This window comes from Sminthopsis crassicaudata, chromosome 3, assembly GCF_048593235.1.
Source record: "Sminthopsis crassicaudata isolate SCR6 chromosome 3, ASM4859323v1, whole genome shotgun sequence".
NCBI lineage: Eukaryota > Metazoa > Chordata > Mammalia > Dasyuromorphia > Dasyuridae > Sminthopsis > Sminthopsis crassicaudata.
The window spans coordinates 401,744,598-401,757,637 of NC_133619.1; the positions used below are offsets into that span (position 1 = coordinate 401,744,598).

Here is a 13,040-nt window from a genome sequence, read left to right on the forward strand (position 1 = left end):
GTTAACTCCACACGTCTGTCAGTTACTCTCACATTCATGGGATGGAACTGTGACTGGACTTAGAAGTTATCCAGAGTTACTCCTAGGGGTGGTTTATTACAGTGAATCACTACATGGCATGGCAGGGGGGTTTACATTATTCTTAAGGTTATTTTGAAGTCTCATTTGGAATTTATTTTCAAAGAGGAACTACAGGCATAAGCTCATAGCAGGAGATGGGGCTTAAAGTGAACAGCCTGGGGAGATTGAGTGAAATCAGTCTTTGCACTGAATATTTCTCTTTCTTTGGACTCTTATCTCCGCATCTAATTTTTTTTTTTTAATGAATTCTTCCTTTATCCCCAGCCTAGTTCCGCAGTTGCTAGTTACCCCGGTTGTTCTTTTGAATACATAGGCAAATGCTTTGGGGTGGGGGAGAGATAAGATTCAGGTAGGCTGAGGGATTCAATTCCATATTTGTCTCAAGGTGGTAAAACGGTGTTTTTAGGATAGTTCTGACTATTATGAGACACTTGAATTTTGCTCTCCCCCCCCCCATACTTTTACCTGGAGAGAACCTGGGTCCTCCGGACCCAAACCCATACTCTAGATTCTGTTAGAAATGAATCCATCCCAGAGCCAAGGGGCTGGATGCCTGCCCAGGCTCTTTGTTGGATGCTGGTCGTCTTAACCCTCACCTGAGCTTGGGACAGGGGGAGCAAGGGTCAAGCATCAGGGCTCAGTCCGCCTTCCCTCTTGTTCTGTGTTCTGAGTCTCGCGTCTTGTCTTTTCCTTGGTATGTTCTGTCTCTGGCAGCTCTCTTTTTGGAAGCAGCTCCTGTAACTTCATCACCCCCCTCCCATCTTTCTCCTAATCCCATTGTCTTTGGGAAATTCCCCACACACCTTGAGGAGGAGGGGACACCCTGCTGGGCAACTCCCTAGGCTCCCTTCCCCGTCCTCCATGTGGCTGCTTCTCTCCTCCCTCCAGCCCCCTCCCCAGGTCCCAGCCTGGCCTTCCCCGTGTGCCCTGGGGAGGGGAGAAGGGGAGCAGGAGCTGAGCTCGGAGGGGTCAGCCGGCCTCCGGTCCCCCCGCCCCCCGGGTCTACCTTCCTAAGGAGAGCCGAGGACAATAAAAGAACTGGCCGGCCAATCGGCTTTTGCAGAAAGTTTGCTTTCTTATCCTATTTCATTAGGCTGATTGGAGCAGCTTTTACACTCGGGCAGGCTCCGTCCCTAAGGGATCCCGTGTACAATTACACTCGCTGTTGCTGCTGTGAATGCCCTATCTCCCACAGAAATGCCAGCCTCCCCCCGCCCCCTCCCACCCCGCTCCTCCTCCTTTTTTATCCAGTTGTTATCGCTTCCCTCTCTCTCTCTTCCCCTCTCTCCTCCTTCCTGTCTTCTCCTCCTCCTCCTTTCTCCCTGTCTCTGCCCTCCTTGCAGCTCCGAGCCGGTTCCCCAACCTGGTCTCCAGAACACAAACAGCTGAGAGTTTGCCCTCGCGGCCCCGGGGGGAGTGTGTCACCGAGTCCCAGCTAAGGCGAAGACGCAAGCAGGCGAGGGAGAACCAGCGGAAGAAAAACAAGCGAGCCAAACGCGCCAGAGGGGGGGCCCCAAGAGGGAAGCCGGGGGGGTGGCTGCCTGGCCTTCCGCCCCCGTCACGGACTTCTCTCCGGCGGAGGGCCCGCGAGCTTGGGGGGCTCCCGGCTTGGAGAAGGCCCCCGGACAGCTCCCGTCTCCCGCACTGTCCCGCTCCAGGACGGAGAACTTGCCGAACTAACTCTGCAGAATGCGAACGTGTTTTGAAACGTGGGGGGAAGTGTGTTAGTGCAGACGAGGAAGAGAGCGGGGGCAAGGAAAGGAAAGAGACGGACAGAGACACAGAGATTAGAGACATTTATAGACAGAGATTAGAGGGGCAGAAATTAGAGACATTTACTGAGAGAGAGAGAGAGAGAGAGAGAGAGAGAGAGAGAGAGAGAGAGAGAGAGAGAGAGAGAGAGAGAGAGAGGTTTTTGAGAGCGTAGCGAGTGGAGAACGGGAACCCAATGCCAGCTGCCAACATTATGGAGAACCTCCAGCTGCCCGCCCTGCAGGTGCCGGGGGAGGCCCAGGGAGCCCCCGAGGTCAGTCCGGTCTGGTCCAGCTCCTCCACTCCAACGCTTCGTCGGCGGAGATTCAAGATGCGCCGGATGAAGAACGTGCAGGAGCAGAGTTTGGAGGGGGGCCTGGCCCCGGACCTGTCCAGCTCTTTAGCCCCTGGCAAGGAGTTCCTACAGTTGCCGTCCATCGAGATAACTCCATCCAGCGATGAGGACACTCCCTGGTCCAACTGCTCCACACCTAGCGCCTCACCCCGCCGCAAACGCTTCCTCCTCCGAAAGTGGCTTCGGGTGAGGGAACGCAAACAGTGCAGTGAGAGCAGGTATGTCCCGCCAGTCACCAGACCTTCCCTCCTCCCCCCCCCCCCCCCCCCCCCCCGGGAGGAGCTCACCGGGGTCCTGGAGCATCATAACGGGAACATTGTGCTCACCATTCACTTCATGCCTTCCCGAGTTAAGGGACAGGCTGAGCTTAGGGGCCCCTTTCTCCTACCCATCCACCCACCCTGCACAAGTCTCCCACTTCCTCCTCTAAGGGCAAGGGAACCCCCCCATGCAGCTGAATATTTATACAAGAGGGCCTGTTAACCCCCTGGTTAATATATATGATATAGTACAATGTAAATCCCCAAATATTTACTAAGCACCTAGCATGTGCCAGGCACTGGGGAGGCAAATGCAAAAATGAACAGTCCCTGCCCTCAAATCTATTAGAGACACATCATGTTTGCAGATAAGTAGCACAAGATATCTATATGCAAATATAGATACATTTTATACATCTACGTCTATGTGTATATATATACACATGTATACACACACACACACATATATTCACATTGTTTGAGGAGCAGGCTTCCTAGACCTCCGGGGCCATCAGAAAAGGCTTTTTTGGAGGAAGTAGCACTTTATCTGAGCCCTGAAAGGAGGCCCACGTTTTTATAAGAGGAGATGGGGGGAAAACATTCAACACATGGATGACACAGATGGTCATAGGGTTAGGGTTAAAGAGGCTCTGGAAATCACCCATTCCTCAGTTCAGAGGAGGAAGCAGAGGCCTCCTGCCATGCTGAAGTGATCTATCCAAAGGCTCACAGGGAGCGGAAGGCAGAGCGGAGTCCCTTGGTTCTGGATTTGTTGCTCGTCCTAGGAGTGTGTCCATTTCTCTTTGCAATATGTCCCTGTAGTGTAGCTGAGGCCTCCAGCCTGGACACATTAAGTAACTCGGCATGTGAGCCTTCAGTCCTTGGCGTTCCCTGGGTTCTGCTGCAGGGATGAGGATCATTTGGACCCCAGCCCCCTTGTTGTGTAACCATTCCTGTGAGGTGTAGCTGTTGCTTCTGTCTCCTGGGAAAGATTTTCTGTTTTTTGTTTGTTTGTTTTTTACCCCAATCTAAGACTGGAGATGAAAGGAGTGTGGGAGGTAGTGATGTTACTGCAAAAGGAAGGCTTGGGCTGGGATTCAGGGATTGCAATTTAAGGCCACATTCTCATTGGCTGGGAGAGGACATGGTGTCTCATTGGGTAGTGTAGTCTGTTCTCACTGGGTGCACTAAGACACTTCTTTTCCCTGGACTTGGGACTCTGGCTGTGCATGTATATTAGGTAATTGAACCTTCAGTGTCTGTTTACAGCCCTGTCTCCGCCCTCCTGTCCCTCTTTTAATTCAGTTCCCTTCCATTCAACAGGTATTTATTTGGCACCTGCTATGTTCCCAGCACCCTGTGGGAGACCCTAGAGAAGCAGGAGACCCCAATTTTGCCCTTTAGGAGAATTCAGTCTGGATGGGGAAGCAAAAAGCACACACGTGAAGTGATTAACGAGTAATTAAGCGATGAAGTATACATGTGGTACAGACTGTAATTACCTTAGGAGTTCATTGTGGGCTACAGTAGTAGGAGAAGGCTTTATAATAGGCCTAGAGCTGGTCCCTGAATAAGGATCTGATACATGGAGAGAGAATTCATGGTGCCTTAGACCCAGATAATAGTGTGGAGATGGGAGTAAGTAGTGGGGTTCCCAGAAGAACAGAAGACCTGAGTTCAAATCCTGTCACAGCCACTTCTTTCTTATATGACCTGGGAAAGCCCATTTCTCTGGGCCTCTCTTTCCTCATCTGTAAAATGAGGATATTGGATTTCATTTTCTCAAACTCTATAATCCTAATGCTCCTAAGAAGCAGAGGATGAGAATTCCAAAGTAACTCTGCAATGGCCAACCTTGGGATGATACCAGCCCAGTAAAAGCAACTCCTGAGACAGCTGTATCCAGAATTTTCTTGTAGACCATGAAAATAGCATTTCTTTCTTTGCTAGCCGTATTTATTTGAAAAAAAAAAAAAAAAAAGCCAGAGAAGAACCAAATCTGGCTCTCATGTTTGAAGCTAACCTTGAACTGAAGTAATTCTTCAAGGTTTGCCTACTCTGTTCTTTTTAAGAGAAAAAAAAATGATATTTTATATTTACATTTTAAGGTTTGCAAATAATTTTACATGTATTATTCCATTTATGTCTATAAAATCTAATCCCTTGCATTACTGTTATTGTTCTCATTTTACAGATGAGGCATCTAGAGGTTATATGAATTGCCAGTAGTTACTTAGCTAGCTCCGGAAGAGTGATTTAAACATGGGTGTTGTTTATTGAAAATTCAGTTACCTATCTGTTGCATCTGCATCATGCTTCCTCTCTCAAATAAAATGATCAGAGGATATATGTTCCTGATACACAGAGGCTTAATACATGCTTGTTCTGTCACTTCCTTCCTTTTCCCTTTCCCTTCATAGAAGGGAAAATCCATGAGAGAAGGCATTTCTAATGAGATTTCTCTATGTTCACTAGGTAGGGAATAATAGAAAAAGACTTGTCAAGTAAGATTTCTATAAAGACTTAAGTATAAATTTCTTATAGAATTAAACCTCTGGGCATACTGAGACAAAATTGAGATATTCTCTGCCCTTGAGGAGTCTGGGTTTTATAAGGGGTACATTATACATAAAGATTAAGCACTCATCTCATTTAACCTTTAGCCAGATCATTTATCCCATATACATTATATGTAGAGGTTGGTTATTTGGTCTCTGTTTGAAGACCACCAGAAAGAGCAATTCATTAGACTCATCTACCTTGACTTAGCCCACTTCACTTTAGACAGGGATAATTTTTAGGAAATTCCTCTTTATGTTGAACCAAAATCTATGCCTCTGTGACATTTTCTTAATTCTGACCTCCAGGGCTGAATAGAACAAATTTAATCTTTTAACATGAAAGCCCTTCATAAATTTGAAGTATACTGATATATCCTTGTGTGTCTTGTCTTCTCCAAGCTGATTGCTTCTAGTTTAACAGATTCTCATATGGCCTATCTTAAAGTATTCATACCTTTTTGTGAATATGGCAGTTTGTAATGGCCCTCAATCCTAAAATGTAACTCCCACAACAGAATTATAATTTTTAGAATAATTGACTAGGGCAGAGTATAAGATTATCATCCTTTTTGCTCTGAACACTTTACTTTTGCTAATATAACCTAAATGGATTGTCCTAAATGAGGGGAGTATATGTGTGTGTGTGTGTGTGTGTGTGTGTGTGTGTTTGTGTGTGTGTGTGTGTGTGTGAGAGAGAGAGAGAGAGAGAGAGAGAGAGAGAGAGAGAGAGAGAGAGAGAGAGAGACAGAGACAGAGACAGAGACAGAGACAGAGACAGAGACAAAGAGAGAGGGAGGGAGGAGACAGAAACAGATTTGCACAGAGAAAGAGACACAGAGAGAGGAGAGAGAGACACAAAGGCAGAGAGACATAGAGAGATAGACAAAAACAGACACAGAGAGAGATGCAGAGAGAAAGAAAGACAGAGAAAGAAAAGAGAGGAGAGAGAGAGGGAGGGAGGAAGGACAGAGACAGAGAGAGAGAGGGGAAGAGAGAGAGAGAGAGAGAGAGAGAGAGAGAGAGAGAGAGAGAGAGAGAGAAGAAAAGAAGAGAAGAGAAGAGAAAGAGAAGGGATGTTTTTTAAATTTGGAACTATTCTTATCTTGCTAAAATGTCTTGGGGCAGTCCTGTTTAGATATACTGAATGATTTTAGCACATTCTAATGTCAGATTATGGGTATTTGAAAGGCAGCTAATATTTTCCCCTTTGACACTTGGGTTCAAAGTTAAAACTCAACATCCCATTTTTCTTAAACCTTGGGCAAAGAATGTATAAATGCCAAGCCAACAACTGGGTGCATAGAACAGATAGCACAGTGGATAGGTTATGAGGTCTACTATCAGGAAGACCTGAGTTAAAATTTGACATCAGATACCTTATGACTGTGGGCAAGTCACTTATCCTCTGTCTACATCAAGTTCCCCCTCTATAAAATGGGGATAATTATTGCATATACTTATAAATTATGACCTATACATATACAAATATACAAAATCTGCATATATCAAATGCAAAGTTATTTTGAGGGAAGAACACTAGAAGCTAGAAAGATCAAGAAAAGCTTCATGTAGAAGTTGACATTTGAGCTGAGTTATAAAGGAAATAAGATACACCCAGGGGATTGCAGTGAGGAGGAAAGACATTCCAGTGGCTTAGAGATGGAAGATTGAGTACCATGGGTGAGGGGAACAGCAAAAAGACCAGTTTGTCTGTTCTGTAGGAGGCAGGATGGAGAGTAACGTGTAACAAGACTGAAAAGGTAGGTTGGAGCCAGGTGTGAAGGGCTTTGAATGTCAAACAGATTTTCTGCTTAGGTGTATCAGTGCTCACCTATTCTCATGGCCCCATTCATTGTGTGTTTCCGTGCATGAGGTTACATGCTCACGTGTCCTTCAGTTACCTAGAGTTCTTTGCTTCTCATTGGCCTGCTTGGATTTCACTACCTTCTCTGAATTCTGATCAGAAAATAGCTTGGATTAGGTTGGATTAGCATACCAGGCCCAGCATGCCATCTTCCTTCTTCCCATGCCCTCTCTAAAGTTAAATCTACCTCTCTAAAGTAGAGAAAATGCCATTTAAGGTTTGCAATAGCACTCCACCAGGTGTGACTGGGAAAGAAGGGACCAAGGATAGCTTCAACTTTGCACACTGATTTTACTGTATTGGGTTGAAGAGTAGGAAAATTAACAGGCTCCTTTTACTTAGCCTAGGATGGCAGAGAAGTGGCAGTGAGCAAGGTGAAGGGATCAGGATCTAGGAATTAGACTGACACCAATCTTTGTGGCTCTTGACTGAAGCCTTTATAAGGTTCTTTCCCCCTCATTGACTTATCGATGAGTCTCTACGACAAAGATACTATTATGATATTGTATTTCCTTGCTCCCTCTATAACAGCTTAAATGGGGTAGATGGGGTGAATTATAACAGATGGTAAGATAAAGGCAGAAGTACTTCCCTCTTCTTTTGCTTCTGTTTTTTTTTTTTTTTTTTTTTTTTTTTTGGCCTACTAAAAAGAATAATATTTGAAATAGGAAATATAGAACAAAAAATGGATAAGAATTGTCATCCAAAGTAAGCGAGGAGATAGAGATCACCTACCTGTTACAGTCAATAACTTCAGATCACTAAGTTTTGTTGAGCTTCACTCTAGAAGACTGAACAAATTTGTAAGGAATGATTGCTGAGGCACTACTGGTGATCTTACAAAGACAGCAAATAGAAGTACTGCAGAATTGGGACTAATGTCATCCTGATTTTGAAATATGAGAATCTTGATTTTAATTTTTTTTTTTTTTGCTGAGGCAAATGGGATGAGGTTACTTGCCCAGGGTCACACAGCTAGGAAATGTTAAGTGTCTGAAGTCAAATTTGAACTCAGGTCCTCCTGACTTCAGGACTCGTGTTGTAACCATTGCACCAACTAGCTGCCTCTTGATTTTAAATTCTTTCAAAATTCTAACCACATTATAAAAGGGGAGAGATTTGTGAGAATTTTAAAAAGGGAATCAATGATCAGTCTTTGTTAGCATGAGTTTATCTAGATTACACCATGCCAGACTAACCTAATTTCCATTTATGATAGGATTACTACACTGGTAGAGCAAGGCAATTCTTTGAAAGTATTTGACAAAATCTCTCATGATATCTTTTTGGACAAAGTAATAGTATAATTAGGGGGATTTGAAGCTGTTTGAATGTGTGGAACCTTAAAATTGATTAACAGTATTGTAAACATGGAAGTAGGTCTTCAGTGAAATGCCTCAGGAATTTACCCTTTTTTCACTTTTATGGTATATGTTGTACTTGTTATATCTGACATGTTTATCAAATTTTCAGGTGCCATTATAGATCTCAGGGTTAATTAGCAAACTACATGACAAAATCACTACCCTAAGATATCTTCAAACCCTAAAGTAATGGGCCAAATGAAAGAATGTGAAACTTAATAGGAAAAAATACAAAGTATTATATATAATACTTGGGTTGAAAAAATTAGTTTTATAAGTACTGATGTGGGAGTTACAGAACAACTATATGGAAAAGATCTGGGCATTTTAGTGACCTATAAGCAGAACATGAATAAACAGTGTGACTAGCAGCAAAAAACTTCGCAAAACCTACTAATGGGATCCTAGATGACATGATTAGAAGCATAAAATGCTATGAATGATTTGCTCATCCTTCCCATGCTCCAGGAGCTCTTTGAGGAATGTAAGTTGCATAGCAGGTCCTGATATATGTTTAATATCTTATACCAGTGAAATCAGAGGCCTGATTTGGTGTTCAAAATGATAAGTTCCTCTGTGTGTACTTTCCCCTGATTGTGGTAGCATAGTTGCTGGGGAATCCCAGCTGAGCTGGGCAGGGGAAGGAAAGAGGTGAAGAAGCTCCTTTATGAAAAATTGCATGACCATTTTCAGCATTTAGTGGAAATATTTAAGGAGCAGGGGGGAAAGAAGGTACCCACTATTTTCTTTTGGTCTTATTGGATCAACAGTGAGAGAGAAACTGAGCCATTCCAAAAGGGCAGAGCTGTCACTTTCCTCCTTGGGGGATGTGTATATTCATGTGTCCCAAGATGATATGGGAAGGAAGAAAAAATAATTGTGATATGTTTGTATTTCTGCGCTCTCTCTAGGAGACAACCTTGCAGAAGATTCAATCTGGACTACTGATTATGTCACAAAGTTAGTTGAGATTAAGTCCTTTTTTCTGTGAATTTGAGAACATTGCAGATGATATGGGTTATCATATTTGAGAACACTGCAGATGTTAGAACACTGTAAATGTTATAGTTTGTCATGCATCTAGAGTCTGAGAATGCTATTTTAAGAAGGATGTGCCCTGCACTGTACTAATGAGCATTGGGTCTATAAAGACAAGGATATATATATATATATATAGGATAAATCTGGGGGTATTCTCAGTGGTAAGGTACTAGGATTAAGGAGGAATGAGAAAAGAAGTTGGGGATGACAACTTGAAAATATCAACTTACAAATTACATCCAGAAGAAGAAGATGATAGGATTATTGGAGATTTTCATTCAATGATCTTTTTAAAAGTATCATGTATTATATCATTAAATAATGCAATAATTCCTGCTCACAAGGAATTAGCATTCTACAGTAGGAAATAGAATGTGCCAATATAACTATATAACAAAAAAAAATACAAACTCAGAATAATGAGGTAGGACTAGCAGTTGGCAGGAGGAGATCTGCCTTGTGTCAGAAGTGTTGGATCTGAACATGGAAGAAAATTAAGGGTTCTAAATAGTAGTAATGAGGAAGGAATATATTTCTGGCATAATATACAATAATGCAAGGACTCAGAGGTGGGAAACTGGTGGATGGTGAGGAAGGCCAATTTAGTTGTCCTGAAAAGTGTACATAAACAGAGACTGTATGACCTCTTGTCAGGGATATCATAGAGTGATTTCCCCCTCCAAAAAGGAGTGGATTGTTGATCTTCGAAAATCTGAGAGTCTGTGATGAGGGGGTCTCAAAAACAGTCCATTAAAGGATCAATGGAAGGACTACTGAAGTTTAATCCAGATGAAGAAGTGATTAAGGGAAGACATAATATCTGTCCATTTTCAGTGTTTGAATTATATTCAGGGTATCGGGGGGGGGGGAAATATATATATATATATATATATATATATATATATATATATATATATATATATATATACACACACACATATACACACACACACACACACACACACACACACACACACACATATATATATAGTATCCCAAATGTCTCAGTGCAGTTTTAAGCTTTAATAAGCTTAAAGCTTCCTTAAAACTTGTTTTTAGTGAATTGTCATTTGAAAGGGGAATTGAATGTCTTCTGCTTGGACCCTGAGAGCAGATTTTAGAAAAAAGGGTAGAAGATTTAGACTCTATTCCACAAAGAACTCCCCCATAGAGTTGCCTGAGACAGCCCTGGCATAATGGATCCAGAGTCTGGGAGGCCTGGATTCCAATTCCACCTCAGACATTTATTTTCTGTGTGACCCTGAGCATATTATTTAACCTCTTTGTGCCTCATCTATAAAATGAGGTGGTTATACCTCATAGTCTCCAGCTCTAATAGTAATAAAGTAAAAATAATAGTAATACTATGTGCCAGGCACTATGATACGTGCTTTATTTGTCTCATTTGTTCCTCAAAATAACCTTGAGAAGTAGGTGCTATTATTATCCCCATTTAACAGATGAAGAAACTGAGGCAAACTGTGGTTCAGTGACTTTGCTCAAGGTTATACAGTTGGTTAAAAATGTCTGAGGCTAGATTTTGAGACTCCCTGACTCCAGGCCTAATGCTTTATCTGCTGCACCACCTAGCTGCTTCTAAATATATGATCTAAATTGTGGAAACATGTATAGAAGAATTATACATGTTTAACATATATTGACTTACTTGCTTTCTAGGGGAGGGGGAAGGGGAAAGGGAGGGAGAATGAACTTGGAACACAAGATTTTGCAAGGGTGAATGTTGAAAAAACTATCTTCGCATATATTTTGAGAATAAAAAGCTATTATTTTAAAAAATCAATATGTGATCTAGATATATGCTTCTGAATGGAATATCTACTTGGGGAGTAAGGGTCTCTATCACTAGAAGTCTGAGTATAGCTTAAACTTTTTCTATTTGTGACCCCTTTTTGCCTGAGAAATTTTTATATTGTTATAAAATAGGTATATAAATCAAACAGTTACTGATAAGAAAAATCATCATTTTGTGATTCCCATATTCATTATGATACTGCATATGGGGTCATGAACCACATTTTAAGAAATTAGGGGTTATTATTGGAACACAAGGTTTTGCAAGGGTTAATGTTGAAAATTTATCCATGCATATGTTTTGAAAATAAAAAAGCTTTATTAAAAAAATTAAACATGTCCAGCATCACACACAAGTAATTGGCAGAATGACAACCAGAACTCTAGAAAAATGGATTCCTAGGCTAGTGTTCTTTCCATTCTATCCTATTAAATCTAAAATAGGGGGGGTTTGTTTTGTTTTTGAGAGGCAATGGGAATTAGGTGACTTGCCCAGAGACCCACAACTAGTAAATAAATATCTGGTGTCTAGGGCAGTAGTTGAACTCAGATTCTCCTGACTCCAGGGTGTTACTCTTGCTCCACTTAAACTGTTTCTAGAATAAATGTGAAAAGGTAAGAATAACAAATAATTGTTGAACAAGACAATTTGTAAGTAATATAAATGAAATGTATCTTTATAGAATATTACCAAAAAAAGAACAAAGTCAAATAAAAATTTAAATACCTTTCATTCTAATCATTTAAAATGCTTTTATTCATATGATAAAAATAGGTGTATTGGGGCAGTCATAGCTTAAAGAAATAATTGATAACGTGGGGTTAAGAAAAATATTCCTGGAAGAAATGGTTCTGGAAGTTTGGAATATGAAAAAGGAAAATGGGGGTGGCCCTGAATGAAGACATGGGGAATGCCTTATCTTTGGAAAACACTTGCTGTGGCTGTAAGGCAGATAAAAGGAGAGCAGTAATGATAGATCCAAGTGGACTGCCCTATGAGAGAGAACCAATCTTGTGTGGCTTTCAGAAGAAGAAGCTACAGAAAGAGACAAGCTTAAAGTGAGCTCTCTGTAACCCTGGGGGGATTCGTATAGATCAGGCTAGTTTGTGGGAATTTGACTCTGACAGTTACTTTGGTGGTTAGATTTTCTGATTATGTCAAGCACGGCATGAGAGACCAAGATGTACAAATGGTAGCTGTATACTGGTTATGCAATCCCCATTCTCCCTCACGAGGCTAGTTTTCCCAAGAAGAACCTACAAATTGCCATGCCATCCCTGTCCAGGAAAGCCCCAAGCTTTCTTCAAAGTCCCTGGAGTAGCCAGTTGGCAAGGCACAAGCTGTACTGAGCCCAGAGCTCAGACTTACGTATCTGCATTTGTGCTGACAGGGCCATGTCCTGCAGCCCAGGTAAATGGGATGGGGGGAGGGCTTGCTTCCAAGCAAGATGGGTTAGATGGTGGAGGAACAGAAACGGGGAAATATGGCCATGATCAACAAGAGACCTTAGCTTTACCCAGAAAGCCTGAAATTTGGTTAGGGTTTTTGTCTAAGAGTTGGGAAGCCCTTTGTTATCATTTCTGCAATCTCCTGAAATCCTGTGAAGTGGATAATCCAGTCCTTGGTGTTGGTTAGGGAACATTGGTAGTCTGTCGATTTAAGGTCCCCTGACAATTTAACAGAAAATTGTGGACTAGAATTCAGGCCTGCTAGTGCAGATCTGATAAGGTTCTCCTATTTTCAACTCTGACTTCCCATATTTTTGAATGCCAGGTGATGGGACCTTTCAGATTCAGCTTTTTTCTCTCTCTTATTCCTGATCTTTTCCTCACAATGAGTTTTTCAACCTAGGTTTTTTGGGTTATGGTTTAGGGGCAGGAAGTGAGTGGGCAGAGGTGAGGGGACCAGAGCAGCAGTGAACAACCCACATATTTCATGTCTTTTGCAAC

At 42.1% G+C, this 13,040-nt stretch overlaps 1 protein-coding gene across 7 annotated transcripts in view; it reads left to right on the plus strand.

Moving 5' to 3' along the window:
• GRAMD1B (GRAM domain containing 1B) overlaps nucleotides 1-13,040 on the plus strand; it is a 314,117-nt gene that overhangs the window by 97,251 nt on the left and 203,826 nt on the right. For 3 of the 7 annotated variants that reach the window (XM_074302710.1, XM_074302713.1, XM_074302712.1), the window contains exon 1: nucleotides 1,331-2,406. The exons of 1 other annotated variant lie outside the window; for it this stretch is intronic. In XM_074302710.1, the coding sequence (XP_074158811.1) occupies nucleotides 2,030-2,406 (377 nt within the window). In that variant the 5' untranslated portion in view covers nucleotides 1,331-2,029. Of the gene's footprint in view, nucleotides 1-1,330; nucleotides 2,407-13,040 lie in introns of those variants that run through there. 3 more of the 7 variants (XM_074302714.1, XM_074302716.1, XM_074302711.1) reach the window with 2 other exon arrangements.